Source organism: Anguilla rostrata, chromosome 2 (assembly GCF_018555375.3).
Source record: "Anguilla rostrata isolate EN2019 chromosome 2, ASM1855537v3, whole genome shotgun sequence".
NCBI lineage: Eukaryota > Metazoa > Chordata > Actinopteri > Anguilliformes > Anguillidae > Anguilla > Anguilla rostrata.
The window spans coordinates 44,041,383-44,061,615 of record NC_057934.1 but is presented as its reverse complement, the minus strand read 5'-3'; the positions used below and the strand labels follow the sequence as shown (position 1 = coordinate 44,061,615).

General features: G+C 38.7%; 2 protein-coding genes across 5 annotated transcripts; one reads left to right on the top strand and one right to left on the bottom strand.

Annotated features, from left to right (window-relative positions):
• Positions 1-370: 370 nt before the first annotated feature.
• On the bottom strand, positions 371-6,104 carry eri2 (ERI1 exoribonuclease family member 2). Of its 2 annotated transcripts, none has more exons than XM_064322440.1 (9): positions 5,944-6,104; positions 5,682-5,746; positions 5,470-5,550; positions 4,402-4,529; positions 4,167-4,317; positions 3,690-3,790; positions 2,412-2,493; positions 2,085-2,173; positions 371-1,912 (listed from the first exon to the last, which is right to left on the bottom strand). In XM_064322440.1, the coding sequence occupies exons 1-9, from the start codon at positions 5,964-5,966 to the stop codon at positions 641-643; spliced, it is 1,992 nt and encodes a 663-aa protein (XP_064178510.1). In that variant the 5' UTR covers positions 5,967-6,104; the 3' UTR covers positions 371-640. The 2 variants fall into 2 exon arrangements, with proteins under 2 accessions (XP_064178510.1, XP_064178511.1); XM_064322441.1 differs by having other exon boundaries at positions 1,769-1,912; positions 2,029-2,173.
• Positions 6,105-6,241: 137 nt separating this feature from the next.
• LOC135248149 (RNA exonuclease 5-like) lies at positions 6,242-19,887 on the top strand. 3 transcript variants are annotated; one of them, XM_064322439.1, is made up of 20 exons: positions 6,242-6,658; positions 7,149-7,366; positions 7,450-7,556; positions 7,657-7,783; positions 8,093-8,234; positions 8,631-8,741; positions 8,999-9,087; positions 12,448-12,563; positions 13,077-13,215; positions 13,568-13,662; positions 13,844-13,946; positions 14,057-14,163; positions 14,248-14,359; positions 14,467-14,589; positions 14,680-14,817; positions 16,198-16,290; positions 16,655-16,862; positions 17,060-17,265; positions 18,315-18,424; positions 19,627-19,887. In XM_064322439.1, the coding sequence occupies exons 2-20, from the start codon at positions 7,229-7,231 to the stop codon at positions 19,685-19,687; spliced, it is 2,325 nt and encodes a 774-aa protein (XP_064178509.1). In that variant the 5' UTR covers positions 6,242-6,658; positions 7,149-7,228; the 3' UTR covers positions 19,688-19,887. The 3 variants fall into 3 exon arrangements, with proteins under 3 accessions (XP_064178509.1, XP_064178507.1, XP_064178508.1); XM_064322437.1 differs by lacking the exon at positions 6,242-6,658 and adding an exon at positions 6,666-6,748; XM_064322438.1 differs by lacking the exon at positions 6,242-6,658 and adding an exon at positions 6,723-6,833.
• The last annotated feature ends 346 nt before the right edge of the window (positions 19,888-20,233 follow it).

Sequence of the window (20,233 nt, the reverse complement as noted above, 5' to 3'; positions counted from 1 at the left end):
ATAGTTATGCAAATACCATTTCAATACCCTTTAAAACAACTTCTGCAAATGCTCAGGGCAAACAATTTTAACCCTGTGTAAAATCAGGCTAGTTTTACAGCCTATTATAACCTCATCATTCACATTTTAATCCATGATATGAAATGGTAACTTTCTCTTGGTACAACACTGTAAAATTTCTTGTCTAGATGGTTTGGAAAAAAAATAGTTTTAGTGCTAAAATCCCATAGTGTCTGATCAAGTAATGCTCTTATGCAGAAGCCTCTAATGCAGTCAGGTTGTTGTAGACTTAATCATGCTCCACAGCTATCGACTAGTTTATGCTCATGTGTATCATTCAAATCCCTACATTGAAAGTACTTTACAGCTATTTTATTAATATGGAAAATTACTTTTATTTAAAAATATAGATTTAAAATTCTTACACTCAAAGCAAGGAAGTTAATGTAGCACAGAAACTGAATAAATATGTACAAACATAATACAAGCACTTAGAGCGTACTCACATTCCTTGTTGAACCACAATGTTTTAAACTTCCCTGTAAGACCAGATTCAAGACAGGAAAACTCACTTGATGTTTTACACACAAAAATGTGAAATAAGCATGTCATTAAAAAATTACATAGTAATACTGGAACACTAATTTCTCAAAGACGGTCTCCGAGCAAAATTTGTATGTGGAGAGAAACTGTTGTTACAGAAACTCTTCCCTGATGATGCAAAGCTAGTACCAGGTATAGAATACAAGGAGTGGGAAGCCACAGCTCTTGATGCAGCTTTTAAAACAGAAGACTCCCATTTGAAGAATCCACAGCTTGTTTTGTTTCCTGAGCCCATTTTCCCAATGGGGCAGCTGAAGAAAACTCTGCCATGGTTGGGTCCTCCATTTCCTACCGTCATCCTCTTGGCTCTGCGGCCACAGGTGCACAATGGAGATGTCATTTTCATAGGGCCCCTTGAGTGAAGAGATGTCCTGTTCACTGATGAAGAGAGGGGCAAGGATGGAACTGAACTCAGTCTACCTGAAGATAACCTGGGCTCAGTGGAAAAGCAGGAATCATCCTTATCCTTGTAGACTGTAAAAGACCTGGTGGGTGTGCTTGTGTTAAGTCCAGAGTATTTTTCTGGACCACATGTAACCTTGGGCTTTGCAGAGCAGGACACATTTGAGAGGGGTATACGTTTATCCTTAAGTGTGCCATCTGACAAAAGCGGAGTCTTAAATACACCACTGCTGGAGGAAGAAGGTCTGTGCTTCCCAAGCGAATACACTGTTGTGTTTGAATTTTTGAAAACAATCTGTTTGGAATGGCTGCTATTAGCATTTAGTAGAGAACCATCAGTATTCAGTTGCGTACCATTTGAATCCTGTGATGTAAAAGTGTCCATGAAGGGAGCAGCAGATGTATCACTGTCCTCAAGAATCACGTCATCATATGACCGCGACTCCTCTGATTCTATCAAAAGTGGAGTTTCTGTCCATTCGCACGGCAAAGTTGCAGGGTCATTGTTTAAGTTTGCATCTGCCTCATGTGCATTTGAAATGCAGCCAATAGTCGTGGAAACCAATACCAGGCTACCTTTCGGTAATGAAGCAGCAGTTACAGACAGGGGTGATCCTTTTGAACCAAGCTGACTCACTGGTGTTGGTGCTGAGGTTTTCCCTTTAACAACTGGAGTGCTTAAACCATGAAAAAGAGTTTTTGGCAACACAAAGCTTTGATAGTGATAACTCTCATGGTTGGAAGAAACGTCAAGTTTGCCCTTGTTCTCGATTGACTTGTTTTCACAATGTCCAGGCTTTGGTTGCTTCACAGCGCGTTTCTTAATTCCCACTTCTGCCACACTACGTTCACCCACATTGCCAGCGGGCCGGTTCATCTGGAACAGCTGTTTCGTCCTCAAAGGTGCCTGATGACAAATTAAAAGTTTTTTATTAAAATGTTACAGTTTCATTATTAAACAATGGACAGTCAGGGGAAGAGCAGGCAAGACTAAATTCAGTACTGCCATGAAAACCTATTCACCTGAAGGGAACTGAAGGATGAGTTGCAGCATTGGGACCCATGACAAACCCACTCACCCTATCCAGACTCCTGGTCACTTTCATCAGGCAGCCATCAGTTATCATTCGCCAAGCCAAATGAGCAGTATTGCGGGCATCGTCCAAACCTTAAAAAGTTACATAAACAGTAAGCTCCATAACGCTTGGGACAAGACAATGTGTCTTAATTTGGCTCTGTACTCCGCAATTTTATATTTTTAATCAAACCTTTCACGTGTGGTTGAAGTGCAAACTCTAAGGTATTAATAAAAAGGTATTTTTTACACATTTTGGTTTCACCATCTGGAAATTACAGCCCTTGATAATCTACATCTGAACAAAAACAAATAAATTAATTTTGCTTACCTGAATGCTCCCGGCCAGAAAATGTAATTCCGAGATCCTGTAGAGCCCCGTTAAGTCCTTTTGGTTTTCGATTATAAAAAAGCTGTGGAAGTATAAAACTGCCGTATGAATGTGTCAAATCCACAACACCAACTCTTGTGAACATTCTAAACTTTAAGCAATTACAAGAAAGTTTTGGTCTGCATCTAAAAAATTTGAACAAAGTAAAACATTTAAATGAAAGTTTGAGGGACGGTAAGCAGTTTTCTGATTGTAATCCGATGTAGACCATTAATGAATAATATGGCCAGTAAATAATTGAAGATATTTAGACTTTTTTTTAAATTATTGTTGGGACAAGAGAATGCTGAGGATATGAGAGTGTTAATTGGACCTTTTTCATGAGAATATTATTTAAATATTGCATGAAGCTTAATTTATGTGTCTATATTTTCAAAGTTGGACACCACTCAAGTTTTTATCTTGTTAGGTACTTCCTACAACTCAGAACACATTTCAAACCAATACACCATTCTGGAATTATTTGCATGGACACATCTACACATTTCAAAATGAATCATACTATTCTTTGACATTTCCAATTAGACCCACAATTAAAACTTGAGGAAAATCTGAGGAAAAAGGAAAGACCCTTACATAAATGTGTTCTAAGAGGAGAAAACTCTAGTATGAAAATAATTTGGCCTATATGTGAAAGGAGTCACATCCATTTGCATTTTCAACCATCTGCTACAGGAGCTTGGCTAAATGGTGCCATATTGCCATACCCTGTGCTTTGCATGTTTGTCTACAAACTTGCTAAATTTGAGTTTTTGAACATCGCTGTGGATTTTTCTCCAGTGGTCAAAGAAAATGAAAAAAAAAAGAAATGGAACAAAACCAACAGGGGTCTCAGCATGTGTTGTTCTTGGCCCAAATTATGCATCCCGGAATATTCTTCATGGCCTCGTATTAATTTATACATTTTAATGTATAAACAAACATGGCGAGGAAATTGGATAGTGTACACCTGCAAGACTACTTGAATATTCTGACCCATGCCTAGCATTTAGCCTGTGCCCAGACAAAATAATTAAACATATTTTATCGTATAACTCACTGAAGTTCACAAATTTAAATAATTTTTTACCCCAAATTGTCATCTCGAGCTGGCCTTTTTTGGTTCGTATTTCTGTGTGCATTTCTTCCTCTTAAATTTAATACATTCACCTGCAAAGTACTTTGAAATCTCCACATAAAAAGGCTCAAATAAAATTAAGTAACTCCTACTAAATTTACCTTATAGGTTGCTCTGAGATCAATCCAGCAGTTAAATATGTCAGGTTTGCAGATTTGTTTTCTTTTGCACTCATACTGCAGACAAACTCCCAAATCCCAGTCTGTGATTAAGAAAAAAAATAAAATAAATAAAAGCAACAAAAAACACATTTCCAATTATAGTCCACAATTTCCTGAAAATTTAAATCTTATAGCTTTAATTACAATTATACAAATAATTGGAAGTCTATCCAGTCATTTTGCAAATGTGGGGTGGGAGGGTAGTTAAATTGACTGAAATCTTATTTACTTTGTTTTCACTTTGGTTTGTTATTCAATAAATGTGAATATATTAACTGAATTCTTCTCTACCTAAAGTTTATTTTGTTTTTAAACTACAGGTGGCCTATACACACACTGTATATATACACACATGTACACATACACACACAAATTTCACTTCACTAAGAAATTAGGTCTGAACAGCATGTACTCCACCTGACCAGGTGACAAAGGCACACGGATGGCCAGTGTTTGAACAGACTTTTTCCTGAACCAGCACCATGTTATTTTCTTCCTGCAACATCTGAATCCAGCGGGTGAATCGAGACAAACAAATGTGGAGAGGTACTCCTGCTTCAACCTGTGCCTGAATGCAAAGAAAAATTCATGAGCATACATAAACTACTGAATGGAATTAAAGGTAGCCAGTTCCGAAGGACAAAAACATTACTTGTCTGATTCCGGTGAGTTCTGTACAAAACTTGGAGAGTACAGGATGCTCTTGAGGCTGCACATAGGTATGAAATTCGGATTCAATCTTCCCATTGCCGGTGTTGAGTACAACAGCTGGAAATTCAACTGCCATGGAAATAAATTAAAAAATTGATTTATTAAATCATTCACTTTCAAGAGTTTTTTTTTTTTTTAAATATCACTTCAGTTTTTGTCTATGTTTTGATTGGCCTTTACAGTTTTTGCATGCAGTGAAGGATATTTTAGGCACTTTCAGGAGTTTGATGACCTGCCACCTTTACAATGAGCATTATTATAGTGGCATCTATAGGTTTGAGGTTTGAAGCTTATACAGTGATGTTTTCCAGAGGCTATACATATGAAGATAATGATTTGATTACATTTATTCAGGTTTATAAACATAGTTGTCATTTCATAACACAACTTATTTTATCTGGTGTGATAACTATTTGAGGACAACTAGTCATATTTTCAGTAGATTTGGGTTGTCTAAAGGTAGTTTGTTAGTGTCGCCAGGAACGTTCACTTTTGGTGGTTTTGGCCACATCTGTGGTGACTGAGGGTCACAACAGTTCGTTTTCATACTCCAAATTCCAGAGTTCCTTTGAAAACAAAGCTACACCCCCAAAGTGGCATGGTTTGCTTGGGGGTTAATTTTCTTGTAAGACAATCCAGCAGTAGCATATTTTGGAGAAATAAAATTGCCTAGAGACAGTCACCAATGTTGTTTGATACAATAATATTGAGCAATATATAAAACTTAATTTTAAAGGCAAAGTGTCAACAGTTGTGGTGTTACATTTGATAAATTGTACTGTTAGAGACATCAACCACAACAAATTAAAAATAAATAAATAAATAAATAACTTATTTAAGCATCTAAAATATCCTTCATCGGCTGGGCCAATGAAAAACACAAAATAAGTGAAATATATAAATATATATATAAATAAATTAATTAAAAAAAAAAAAAACTAAAAAAAGGGAACCATCCCTTTAATGTAAACAGTTTCCAACATTTAAATTGTAAAACAAATCGACTTACTTATTTCTTGACCATAATTATTCTTGTCTCCCCAACAAGTAGATTCAAAGTCTATGACAATCAGGTAAGAAAAGTGCTGCCCTAAAACACACAGAAACTCACATTAGTCAGCAAACGTTCTTTGCATTCTACTAATTATTGGCACTGAAATCAACAACGCAAGCGAGTTTACGTAGCTAGCTATAATTTGTGAGGCCACCGACAACGCTTACCACAGCGCTTTTTTTCATTCTTTTCACTTGAAGGTCGGCTGCGTTTCCTTATCAGTCCGAGTTCACTGTAAATAATCAATGTTACTGTTAGAAAGAAGCTTAATCCAAGCTTTAATTAGATACAAGGAACGTAGACATTCGTTTTGTCTCAAAATGTTTAACTAGCTATACTACCTAGGCTAGTTATATCCAACGATACAACTACATTAACATTAGCTTGCTAGATAAACCTTCAACCTCCTTGAAATAAACAGATTCGTACTTAGCCAGTTTCTTTGTAGCCATGACGTGTTGTACAGTCTGTATGAGTAACTTTGATAGCGAGCAATCATATTATCCAATACTAAAGAATTGTTCCATTCTGGGCTCACAACACATGGTTCTCCCTAACCAGCTGAGTAGTGGGTGGAGAATGAAATTTAAAAATTACCGGCCCTGTTGACGTAGCTACTACACGCAACAACGTCACTTCCGTGATTATCTGGATTCTGGAAAGTCAGTTATATACATAGTAGAAATTGTAGAAACAGTTCTTGTGCATACATTATGACTGATGTTTTATTTGACAGGCAAAACAGAATTCTTGATCACAGACTAATTTATCATTAAAGTGACTTCACGGAACCGCGAAAAAAACATACCTAACCCAAGTGAGCGAACAATATCTAGTGTCACCACCACAGCAGTCACCACCTTAGTTAACATTTACCCTTCTCACGTCAATTAAGCAAAATGTTAATCCAAAAAAACATCTCGTTGAATTTGCAGACGTTTATAAATGAGCCCATGAGTAAACAGTTGATTTCATGGGCTCATTTTGGAACTCCACAGTTCAATTCTGAACCTGTTTTGCTTAGCTTAACGTTTGAGTTTCAATTTCTGTACGGTCTCTCTTTAGTTATAGTGCAACATTGCTGTCTTGTCATGTCTGCCACCATCTTTGGGAATTTCTTGCTCTACCTGTCTGGCCTGCAGGGGTAAGTAATCGAATTCCGGTCGGAAGCCAGATAGGAGATTGTTTAACTCAGTTTTCCACGTGAGGCGACGAGTACTTGCCAAGGCATGAGGTTAGGAATCCTCATACTTTAACACTATGTAACTGTTATCGTTCACAAAGGGCATGATTTGACTAACATCAATTTACAAGAAAGGGTTGGTATACTGTAGCTTCATGTAGTTAGCTAGGACAATTGCTATCATAGCAAGGTAGAGAAATACTGCAACTTGGGTAAAGTTAGCTGTTCAAAGTTTTAGCCAACATCTATTATCATTAGATATTGTTTATCTTTCATTTTACCAAGAAATGAAATTAAGAATACTTCTAGCTAGCGGAATTTGTCGATGTAAATAACTACAGAATCGATAAGACATTAAGAATTTAAAAGACTGATAATTCGTAGTAAACCAGCAGATACTAGATAGTTCGCTAGCTAGCATAATACATATTCTGTCGTAACACCTTTGCAGGCTGTCTGTTGGCGAATGGTTTCACGACTCGTTGGTCTACTGCCTCGCCTGTTTTTTGTCGTCCACTGGCGTGCAACCAAATGGCTTTTTCACACACGTTTGGACATAAAAGGAAAAGAAATGATATCTCAGATATCAGAGGTGACGTTACGAAATCAAGGAAATTGGACGAAAACACACGGGAGACAGAATTAAATGTACAGCCTCAGGAATCTAAGGTAATACAAGGTTCTTTTTCAGTTATGTTTTGACAAGCCAATTCAGTGTATAAGACAGTAAATTATGTGAATGTGTTTAACAGGGCATTCCCCGTCTGGCGCTGTCCTGTGACGATATCCAGGAACCTATCACACAGAAACAGCTAACAGAATTAGTTCTGTTTGCTTCCTTGGGAATGAAACAACCATGGTATATTGTTGAGGCATAGTAAATGGTAAAATCTTAGATTAAATGATATTCTGTGTTTGCAATAAATACCATATTTGACATGTTTGTCCCCCTCTTTCAGTTGGTGTCATCTGGATAACCAGAAGAATGTGTCTGGAGTCAGTGTTACTGTTTTAGAAGGTCTCGGACAACTCCATTTTTACAGATATTACCTACAATTCAAAAATCTCAGAAAGCGGTACAGAATTGTAAGTGAACAGTCTAATTATCACTTATATTTTCAGCTGCTGTGTTGTATAGGGCAAAAATTTCCCCTTACTGGCATGTAAACACTGCTCACCTGTGTTTTCTCCATCCTGGTACAGTACTAAAAACCCACTTAGCTTCTGAGCCACTGTGTTTCACTTAGCTTCAATCTTGTGGCAGAATAGGGGGTACATGTGGTATGTCTTCTACTGTTTGAATTTTCATCTGTAAGAGAGCAGTGTAATCATAGTTTCAGGATTTACTTTTATTAATACAGGTGCATATTAATTTATTGCTATCTTACCTTTCAGAGATGCAGTTTTCTGAATTCTTCTGGAGCTTCCCCTGTGTTGTCAGATATATTCAATGCTGAGCTGGGAATTTCTGAAAGTACTGGTCCAATACTTGTTGGAAGTGACCCTGTATCCAAAAACAACTTTGAACATCAGGAAGGTGAGATGCAACAACCAGAGAAGGCCAATTTGTGTGAATGCGTTGTGTATGCTACAGTGGGTATATTCTAAATACATGCTTTGAGCAATATAACACACTGCTATGGTCTGTCAGTAGGCACACAATGGCCAGTTGTTTTTAATTTTCTTTCTTTGCTTCCTGTGCACAAATAGCAGACCTGGGTCAAGTAGGTATTTGTTTTGGATTCAAATACATTTCTACGCTTTACTGATCTTGTCTGGTGTATTGGAACCAATTAAATGAACCCTGCCTTCTGGTCATATTGGCAGGCTCAGTTACACCAGGCAAGATCAACAGAGCACAGAAAGTATCTGAATCCAAAACAAATACGTATTTGACCCAGGTCTGACAAGTAGAATTGTTCTTTCTCCACAGGAAATCGAAACTGGCACCCCATTATACACAAATATGGCACAGAAACACAGGGTCTCACCAGGTACTTGTTAAGCACTGAGGAGATGGGCAGAAAAGCCTTCCCCTTGAAGGGTGAGTGCACTCTTGTAAGCGTGCAAACAAAATGGAGAGTGGCATTTACTGGTATGCTGTATTTCTTTATGTGCTTTGGTTATTCTGTGTATCTTTGATTAGAATCTTTTCAGAAAAACACTTTGAATTCAAAGTATGAAAAGCACAGTATAAATAAAGAAAAATGCAATGTGCTTATATATTGGGCAAGTATACAGCATTGTTGTGGTAAGCGGTGTGTTCTCACAATTTATTTGCTTTTCTCACCTCAATTTCAGGAGATCCCAGCTGTGAATCATTTCTGTGCACCGAGAGTGATGAATGTGTCACAGACAGCAGCCCCCTCTATGGACTCGACTGTGAAATGGTGTGTGAAACTCTGTTGCTTTGACACTGAGTCAGGCTGATTTGCCATTGCCATTACATGTAAAACAGTGCATATTATAAACCAAATGCTTATAAATTACTAGGAAATCATTCTTTGAATTAGGGCTGCATGGTATAGATAAAAATGATGCATATTATTGCTTAAGCAGTGGGGTTCCTCCTGGCTAATTCTATAGTTGAACTCAATAGAAAATTAGTATTAACCAAATCCATTGCTTAGGAGTTCCTTTACAACATGAAACCTTGTGGTGTGATGGTGATTCTTTTGGGCTGCTTTGATGCTCAGGATGTGGACATTTAGTGAATCATCCTCCATGTGTTCTACTGTGAAGAGTATTTTGGAGCAGGATGTGTTACACAGCTGAATTCCTGTGTACATGCATTGAAAAGGCCTGACATGATGGTCTAAATGCAAGAAACCCAGAGTAGAGCAATTCTGCTAAACAGGAAGTCCTGAATTTCTCCCAATGTGCAAGACTGCTCGACACTTACATGAAATGTTGAGTTGGTTATTGCTGCTAAAGGAGTTCTTACCAGTCAGTTAAGGAAATTAGAGGGAGACCTACTTTTTCCTGCAGATATATTAAATGTACAATTATTTTTAGTTGAGTAGATTGTCAGTGATTATGAAAAAGTTGTAACTTTTAGTGTTATTTGCTGTGTCACATCACCTATACGAGCACTTGTCGTCCTTGTGATTTAAAATCTGCAGAAAAACAAAAAATTGGCAGAGGGGGCACTGTACATCGCACTGTACCTACATGTACTGTAGCAGTTAAAATGGTTAGTTATTACAGCACATCTGCTTCCTGAAGAGCACTCTAGTCAGAATTAGGGAGCTGCATAGCCTAATCTACTATGTGGAGTTCAAGTTGCATTCAAGTTGCCATCAGTTTTTTCATTCCCACTCAAGCACTCTGTCTTGCCTAATAATGTCATATATATAATAATGAACTTTTCACTGAGTACTCCACTGAGAAAAGTTGCTCTTTGCATTTTTATACAGCCCTAAAGCAAAACAGGATGGATATGTCAATCATGTCAATGATCTTGGCCTTGTAATTACAAGAATCTTGACAGATAATTTAATGTTAGTTTGTATATAATGCTGATATGATAGGACACCCTGCAGACAGTTTTTTTCTGGAAAGTTAAATTTGTAGGAACTAAATGAAAACCTCTGTGTCTAGATTCATCTACACAAAGATTAAAAACCGTTAAAAAATTCTGGCAGCTATTGAAATCAGAAAAAAGTATGTAAACAAAATTATTTATGCTGTTTTTTGGTGTCTGTTCATACCTGTTATGATGTTGTATATCTCCAAATCAACCTCACTTGCATGGTCCATGTACCAGTCTGGTCCTTCATTAGTGAAATAGCCTGCTGGAAGTATGAAACGTCTGTAAAAGTATAAGTTTGTGTCTTTTAACAATGGTAGATTTAAACATCAGGCTGTGTTTGTCACAAATACAAGTGGAGTTGACCTTTTCTTGGCTATTTTATTGATAAACGCTTTTTTTGGTCGCATTACAGGACCGTAGAAAGATATATTGAAGTAGCAACCATCCATTTTTCCACAGTTTGATATCTTAACCCAGCAGAAACATGATTTGTTTTATTCATTTTATTCTCCTGTCACTATTCCTCCTGCATCAGCAAGTTCAGCAGACTTAGTCACTGAAGCTACTTCCAGACGTGCCCATTACATTGCATTTATTTGGCAGATGCTTTTATCCAAAGCGACGTATAATAAGTGCATGCCGAAGGTCATTGGAACCACGACAAACACAGGTCCGATGAGGTACAATACTCATTTTGTAACAGTTATTCATAGTCATGAACTCATTAAGTCCAATTCACACGGTAAGCATAGGCTAGGTTAGGAAGTTATGGTAAGTTAAACTAGGCATGACAATGAGCTACATCATCAAAGTAACAATTAAAGTTCAATAAGTGGTGGGTGGAGGTAGAAGTGTAACATGAGTGCTACAGGAACAAATTAGGTTTCAAATGTTAAGAGCGATCCTAGATTGGGAGTGCCCTCCAGAGTAGTGATAGTTAGTCCAGGTACAGTCTGATGAGATGTGTCTTCCGACATCGGCAGAAGATGGGCAATGACTGAGTGGTTTGTAGAGGAACCAGGAGTTTGTTCCCCCACTGGGGAGCTAGGATGGAGAAGCTCTGTGGTTTTGGATGAGCGAGAACCATTCACCCGGATGGCAGGGAGTGCAAGCCGCCCTGCTGCAGCAGAGCGGAATGGTTGAGCTGACATGTAGGATTGAATCGTGTCCTGTAGGTAGACAGGGGCTGTCCTGTTGGCTGCATTATAGGCCAGGGTCAGGACTTCGAACCTGATCCTGGCAGTGACCGGTAGCCAGTGGAGAGACCTCAGCAGGGGGGTGAAGTGTGAGTGACGTACCCCCCACCTCTTTCAGATCACTGAGATTTTTTTCTTCTAGGCATGGTAGCCAAAATAATGGGCAGCTGCCCAACATTTTTATGCATAACCGTGAGCATTCTGTGATGTTAATTGCTTAATGAACTCAGGAACCACACCCGCGTGGAAGCACCTGCTTTCAGTATTCTTTGTATCCCGCACTTGCTCATGATTCCAGTATTTTGACAGTTGAGAAAAAGATTTGCTGCAACACTTCTTACTTGCAACACAGAAACTTTTTTTACTGACATTTAGGTCAGAGACCTTCGTCGGAGCAAACAGGTGTGAATGAAAAAACAGGCAATATATATACGTAGAAACACATGTAAGTGGTTAGGACTAACAAAGTGACACTGTGATCAACCTATGAGATTAAAAAGGTGTGTTTAACCGAAGCAGTCTACAATTAACTCTGGTGTAGAAAAATTAACATCAGCCTATAGAGTTAAAGGGGCGTATCCATCAATCTTCCAATTAATCATGGTTAACTCATAGAGTGTGGCTACCAAAAGGTGTTCAATTTCTCTTAATTAGCGCTAGTAAAAATAAGGTTGAGACATTGTCCAAAATAGTACACCAGTAGGTTTAAACAAGATTTTAATTCATAAGTTAAATGAATTTCATCAACACAGTAGTCTCAACCTTATTTGTCATACCGCAATTGAGTGAAATTGAGCATGTAAGTGGGTAGTAAAATTAATTTGCTTCATTCACACAGCTGGTGTAAATAATGTAGACCCACCATTAAGATATCACACATCTTGCATATTGCAATAATGACAGCTTTTCAATATTTTGTTCTGTCCAACTATGAGTCTATTCCAGTGATATTCACTGTTGACTGTCAAGTTCTGCCTCTTTGTAACAAAATCTTGTGTTTCTAAACCGTATCCTTGTTTCAGTGTTTGACAGAGCGTGGAAATGAGCTGGCGCGCGTCTCCCTGGTGGACAGTGAGGGCCGCTGTCTGCTGGATGAGCTGGTAAAGCCAGAGAGCCGAATCCTGGACTACTGCACAAGGTATATAAGCACCATTACTCATGGGAATGGCCTTATGCAAAAGTGTCACATTCAGTAGTGTTAGATAAGAAACAAATAGCAATAATCCTGGAACAGAACAGGAAGCAGAACATTCTGAGACCTAATAGTGTCTTATATGCAGAGACATTGGACATCAGTCAGATTTCGATCTACGTAAGCATCAAGTGGAAATTTACACAGGAGTTTTAAATGTTAAAACCGTGCTTTGTGGCTGTGCTAAATTTTCTGTGTAAACTCCAGCCTTAGCCAGTTTGTTTTCTGTTACCTTCACATAGGGCATCTGCCAACACCACTTATAAAATCCTGGATGGCTGAAGTTTAGAAATGCAGTTTTCCCAATCATTTCTGGACCCCCCCCCCCCCCTTTCCCAGTGTCCATCTGGATCTCATTTACGGCCATGAAGGATTCTGGGTTCAGCTGAGGTGACGCTGGAAAGAAGGGTTCACAGGGTTTGTCATTTAAGACATATTTTTTTACTCTGCTCTTCCAAGGTATTCAGGAATAACAAAAGCGTTGCTGAGACCGGTAAGGACGAGGTTGAAGGATGTCCAGGCCAAGCTGAAAGAAGTTTTGCCCCGAGATGCTGTGCTCGTCGGCCACTCTCTCAACAATGACCTGAATGCTTTAAATGTAAGAACAGCAGTTAATCTGATGTCCACAATGGCACGCATATATGCAGGGGAAGACTATTAATGAGGATTAAGGAGTTACAGTTTGTAGTTTGCAGTATTGTTCTGTGGAGCTAGTTTCATAAAAATATGTTCAAACATAGCACATATTTGTAAGTCATTAGAACTAAGAAAGAATAAATTAAAATACCTGACATGACATTGCACTTTAAATGGACTGTTTCCCCCCCCAGAGTAAAGGATTGAACTTAAAAGTTCAAATGTAATTATTTGCCATGCAGTGATCCCAATGATTGCCATGGGGGTTCACTGCAGTCTGAATGCCCTTAACAATGTTTCTGTTTCTCCTTCAGGTGATCCATCCTCATGTCATTGACACCTCACTTCTTTACAGAAGGGAATCTGGCCAGAGATTTAAACTGAAGTTTTTGGCAGAGGTTGTATTGAAGTGAGTAAGCTTTTTCTACCTTTACTCATTTGTCTTTCTTCCCGTAATTATCGATTTTGGCTTTCAGGCTCTAAAAGACGAGTCGCCTCTGGAGGTAGTCGTTTAGCTTTTTCGCTGTGGAAGTCCGCTTTTCTGGTAGTTCCACCCTTATTGGCACCACCATTCTCTTCATATTTCTCAGCAAGAAGATCCAGTGTGCAGAGAAGAATGGGCACAATCCCACAGAGGATGCTCTGGCTGCCTTGCAGCTGGCTCAGTACTTCATCAGCAGAGGCCCCAGAAAGGCAAGCAGGATTTTGTCCTTCACTGATGCACTCAAGTTATGCCGAGAGCTTACGGATGGACAGGATGGTGGCTGGTTCAGAGCTCTCAAAGTATTTTTTTTCCCTCCCAGGTTGTCGAGTTAAATTTGGATGGAATGTGGCAAGAATATAGCAGAGTAAATGCAACCCCCGTGAACGGGTCTAAACGCGGTCCGGCCCCACCTCCGAGTAAGATCAGGTGTGGCCTATTTCTGCAGCGGAGCACTGAACGCTATGTTTGCGGTGGGAATTTGTGCTTGGCATTAACACGGTGCTCTCTTAGGTTCGGAGATGCCCTCCAGGTTACAGGTCGCTCAGCAGTTTATATCGCCAGAGCTTCAGGGAGTGATACGTCACGGGCCGCCAAGCAATTGAAGTGCAACTCGGATCAAGAGGTGAGTCTCAGTACCCTGATGGTAAGCGGTCTATCCAGGTCTTGTTAAAGAAGATATGAGGACGTCACCATAATAGTTTTATTGTTGTTGTTTTTGCTTTTTTGCAGGTCCTGTCCTCCTTCAAAAGGGAGATACCATCATGCTTTTTCACCTTGGTTGAATTCTATTCCTTTGCAGAGAAAACAAGAACCTTGTCTGACGACAATAAATATGATCACCTTTATCAGAAGGTATGTTTTATTACATGGCTAGAAAGAAGAGATCCTTATGTGGAGACACACTATTGCTCTGATTAAGGACTTTTTCTTGTCATGTTCCAGATGCTTGCCCGGCAGAGAGAGATGTGCACTGTGTACGTGGGGCCTTTACCCAAGGACTGTAGTGAGAAGTCTGTGAGGAAGCTGTTTCGGCGTTGCGGACCCATTCACTCTCTGAGGCTGACGAACGTAACACAGAGAGTAGGTTTATTCCTTAATGTCGCAGTGTATTTGTACAGGCTGTCCTTAATTGTGTTTAAGTTGACTCGCAATTACAGTGATCCATCATTTACCTTGCATGTTACTACTTACAGTGCTGGATCTTACACTTATTGGAAGGCAGCACACATACTCTGCTTACTGATGTGTGACGGTGCGTACATTCACATGGGTGTTATTAGGCCTCACTGTTGCATGGATAGTCATTTTTTCAGTGGCACCTCTATTGCAGCACAAAGAATTCTGTGAAGTGTGACCTCGCTTTGCTTTGAGGTGCTTGGGCACAGGGACTGTTTGGTTATCTCTCACCTTGCCTCAGTACATATATATTCTATTCAGGAGATAGGATGGGGGGTATCTGTAGTAGAATGCCAAACTCGGATATTATGGACTGAGAGTATGAAACTTAAATGGCATGCGTCTTACCGGAATCGAGCTAATAACTGCATTTTAAAAAAGCATTTTAAAATAGTCAAAATGGAAAGAAATGGAAATCCCAAGTATTTGGCAGGGACGAGTCTTAGCATTAATGCAGAAGTGTGCAATGTGGGGAAAATGAACTGATTGATATGAAGAATTGCCAGAACAAAATCAAACAATCTGCAAAAGGTAGACAGTCCTGAAAAGGAGATCATTTGGAAAGCCTAATCTAAAATTTTTTTTACATTTTTTTAATGAGATCCCAATTGCTGCCGGTTTTTTGGTAAATGAAACTAATGTTTTTTAGCAAAAAATGAAAGTAGATTTTTTATAAAAATAAGGCGAGGCTAATTTAAGTGATGTTTAATCAGTAAAGAATTCAGTACATATTTGCATACATTGCTAATGCATTCTCTTGGATGCATTTTTCAATCTAAGGTTTCTCTCAATATTATATTAAGGCCCACGGGTGTGGGCCACTACTGTAAGATTGTGAAAAAAATGTTAAATTTACTGATAAACAGCCATAGCAGATGTGATCACAGAAGAATATTATCTAAATAATACCTAGCAGCTAGTTTTCTTCAAGAGCTGTTTGGCATTACCCTTTTCTCAGTGAATTTGTGAATTCTTATTTCAGTCTGGATATCTCCATGCACTGAGGGATGGAAGTGTTCAATGCGAGGTTCTCGTTGTCTGTTCCCGATTATAAACCACACAAGGGAATGGGTCTCTCCAATGCTGTCTAGTTCAGAAGTGGTGTGATGCTACAATTTTGTACATTCATGGGACCATCAGACCATCCTTGTTTGGAGCACACTACTGACACCTAAAGGGATGCAGCTGGTGGCACCATTGTCTTTTATGGCTATTTTCACCACAGTTCAACATAATCCTTTGTTTGAACAAATGTGTGGTGTATTTTCTACTCTTCCATTCCAGACCCATGCGGTTGTAGTATTTGAATTGCTGGAGGGAGCTTTCCTGGCTGTGAACTCACTCCAGGACCTCATGCTGGATGGGTGCTCTGTTAAGGTATTCAGCGCTTGTAAAATGTTGGTGGTTGTGTTTTAATGATTTCGTTTGGAATCAAGATGTGCACTAATACCAATCAGTTGTGCTTAATCCCCCCATGTTTACTCTGACACGATGATGCTCCTTCTATGAATTCTTCTTCTTCTTCTCCTTCTCCTCCTCCTCCTCCTTCTCCTTCTCCTTCTCCTTCTCCTCCTGATGTGCTGTCATAGCTGTGTAACAGTTTTAGAATATGGAAAATGGTAAAACTTAATCACGTATCATGTTAATAGCTGACCAATGTTTGTATTATGGTCTACCTTATTCCCTGATATACATGCATATATTGTTCATATACTGAGGGTTATGATTCTCTACCTGCCAGGTTCTGAGGCCTGTCCAGGAGTCCACACTGGATTTGGAGGTGTTTCTGGGGGAACTGGAGAGGGATTTGGAGAAGGAAAATGTCATCTATGTCTCAGGAGTGTCTGAAAAAGACCTTCACCAGGTTTTCTCCCAGTTCGGCCCCATCGAGCGTGTGGTCCTGCCCAGGAAGCCCACCTCGGGAAAGTTCAGGAAGCACGCTTTCATAAGTCAGTTAATAACAAGTTCCTCTGCTAGTGGACTGCATTCAGTTCTCCTTCATATTCATGCTGAATGGAAATACCATCTACCGAATTCAGAAAGAGAAAATTAGTCGGCAGTAACGTATTTTTATTTCAGACTGTGAGCTGGAGAGACTTTGTAAGCCTCTAAATTCTCAAATAGCTTTTTTATTTTTTTATTTCAGAGTATCAGAATGCAGAGAGTGTAGAGGCTGCCTTGCGTTCATCCGCAGAATGCAATGGCGGAAAAATGAGGGTGTGCAAAGCAATGACTCCGCCTCACCTGTGCTCATGGACCGGCCAGACATATCAGTCTGTGGAGTGCGACTCAGGAGAATGCAAATCCACAGAATCTGAAGAACGAGACTGCTCTGATCAGCAGCTGTGTCATGTGAGTCAGACTGCAGCACAGAGATTGCACTGGAACCCTGCCTGTTGTATCCTCTTCAGTACGAGTTTAATATCCTGAAAATGTTCTATTTTAAATACAACATGCATAATTCCTGGAATAATCTTGGTTCTTCGGAAAAATCCATAATTGGTATTTTAGTGCATTTTAATGGTGAACAGGTTTCGTTGTTGTTCGACCAAACGTCTGAATCTAAGGATCTAAGAACCTGCTACCCTCCTGGGATTTTCACACACTACAGTCTCTAGAGTTTACAGGGAATAGTACGATAAACAAAAAAACATCTGTTAAGCGGCAGATCTGTAGGTGAATACACCTTGTTAATGAGAGTGGTCAGAGGAGAATGGGCAGACTCCCAGACTCAAATAGTGTACAGGAAATGAGAAGACAGAATTTCTATTAAATGTAATGAATTGCAGATAACAACATCTGTTTTGCAGACAACAAAAACAAGATCTTTTAATTTAGTCTATTTGACTACAATCTTTATTTGTATTTTATTTCTTAATTGTTGTACTGTATTATATCCTTCTTTATGTTGCGTATACATATAATTTGTTTTAATCTGTAAAGCACCTTGTTCATTGAGCTTGGGAGGTGCAATATAAAATTATTATTATTATTATAAAATGATAGGCCTAAGCTTTTGTGGATAAATTCAGTTGCGTGCTGTGCAATGTTTTTTCTCGGCAGATTAATTGGTTATCCCTTTTAGTCAAGCTCACATTAAAAGCAAAATTGTGATATAAACAATGCTAACACTAAAATCCAATGTTTAAACATGTTTTATTATCGTATCATATAATAACCATATTATCATTATCATATTTAATTTTTAATGCAAAAATCCCAGTTACACATACTTTTTTGGGAAATGGAAAAGACATTTTTTGAAGGCCCCAGGATTCCAGTTCCCAGCTTTAAATCCTACTCTGGTGGCAGTGTATTTCAGCTGTGATTGTTAACGGCTTCTACAGCCGCACTGGCCTTGTTTTGTCTTCTGAATGTACACTGTATGTGCCTCTACACAGGAGAGTGAAATGAAAGACCTGATGAGAAAACTTGACAGCAAAGTGGGGAAACTGTTCAAGGCTCTCCCGGATAAGGCCCTCAGTATAATTCTTCTTCCTGGGCAGACAAGGTAATAAAGTGCACTGTCATTGCTTGAGGCCATCGTTTGAATCCATAGTAATCCTGGAATGCTCTTACTGGATATTCTGACCGGTTATGACTTCAGATCTCTTCTGCTAACCCTCTTTAGTGTGTGTACAGTAATTAATCTTGTGCATTTTAGGGTTTGGCATCTTTAGGTTAACTCATTTCTCAAAGCATAACCAGCAAAAATATATTTATCGAGGATCACAGTAAAAGAAACTATACTCGTATATCAATATCAACATATTATATAAATCAGTAGGAAAAATGTTGTTTCAATGTACACCCTAGTCATGTAGCACATTAGTGGTAAAATTCTATATCCAAATAAATATGAATTTCCTCTATTTTGTAGTTGAAAAGGGTTGTCGGGTCTGTGATTTAGTTATTTTAGCACATTCTCCTGGGCCTTGTTTGTGATTAATACATCAAATACATTAATTCCCGCTTTCCGAGGAAGCATAAAATGACCAGCCGTCAGTCATCGTCATGCTGTGAATCAAATTACAATGAGTCATGCAAGACTGCATTGAATATCTGATTAAAATGGCAACGGATGAATTATAGGTGACAGGATGAGAACATTGTTCATTTGAATATTTTATTCCTTCATCCTGTATGAGGGCCAAGACACATTTTGTTTACATACCCTGAACATGATTTCCTCTGACAGCACTTTACATTATTGGCTTAGTAGTTTCAGGGGGCTGAGGCATATGTCAAAAGATTGAAATGACAGCTGTTGCTCAGTTGCTACTCAATTGGAAAGCATGTAGACCTGTACCAAATAACACTGTGTGAAATCTAGGAGAACTCTCCAATACAGTTAATGGTCTGTTAGATAAATCTCTATGGCCTGGGTGATAGACATGGCTCCCAGTTGGCTACACTATTCCAGAAGGTTTTTTATTAATGGTGGTGCATTGAAACAGTATTACTACGTAATGCATGTATTGCTCGCCTTAAATTTAATTCGTATTTTGTATGTTTTTCTATTGTATTTCAAATTAGTCAAGTTTTTCGGTAAGTACACATGTTAATTGTATCAGCCATTGTCATGCAATATAGTTCATATTGCTTTCAGTAGTAGTCTGGTCATAAACGTTTCTTTGAAAGTATTTCACATTGTTCTTCTGTACATTTCTGTTCTTCTCAACATGCCTCATAAATTGTCATTATTTTTGGCAGGACCAGTGAGCATTTCCCGGGTCTGTGTTTGATCGGGGTGAAAAATGGTTCTTCCATGTGACCGAAGAAGAATTCCACGATTTCAGCAGGAATGGGACCATTGACTAGCAGTAGCATGCATCAATGCTTTGCTAGTGCAATAACTTATTTTGGTTTTCATATTTTACTTATTTTACCAAATCTTTTCCTGCAGTACTGTGATCATACTGTGTCCTAATTCTTTGCACAGTTTTAACAGTAAAATAAATTATGTTTCATATCTGTTGGTTTGTTTTATTATGAAATGTACTGATGTGTGATCAAGACTAATAGCCAGCTTGTGTTTTTGTAGGCATTTAGTGAATGTACGCATGTCACTATCAAAGAATGTTAACTAGGGTTACTCTTTTTCCATTACAAGAGGAGATATCGTTTCTTAATGGTTCATAAAATTATTCAGCATTGTTTGGCATGCCTTGACATGATATTTAGTTTAAAATAGCTCCAGTCATTTGAGTCACTCAGGGCAGGAGAGTCTGGCTTCCGAAAACCAATCACGTAGTCCGAGTTACATTTTTTGCTTCCGTTTCTTACCGATCATGTGCTCTGTCCCATCCATTTCTTACCA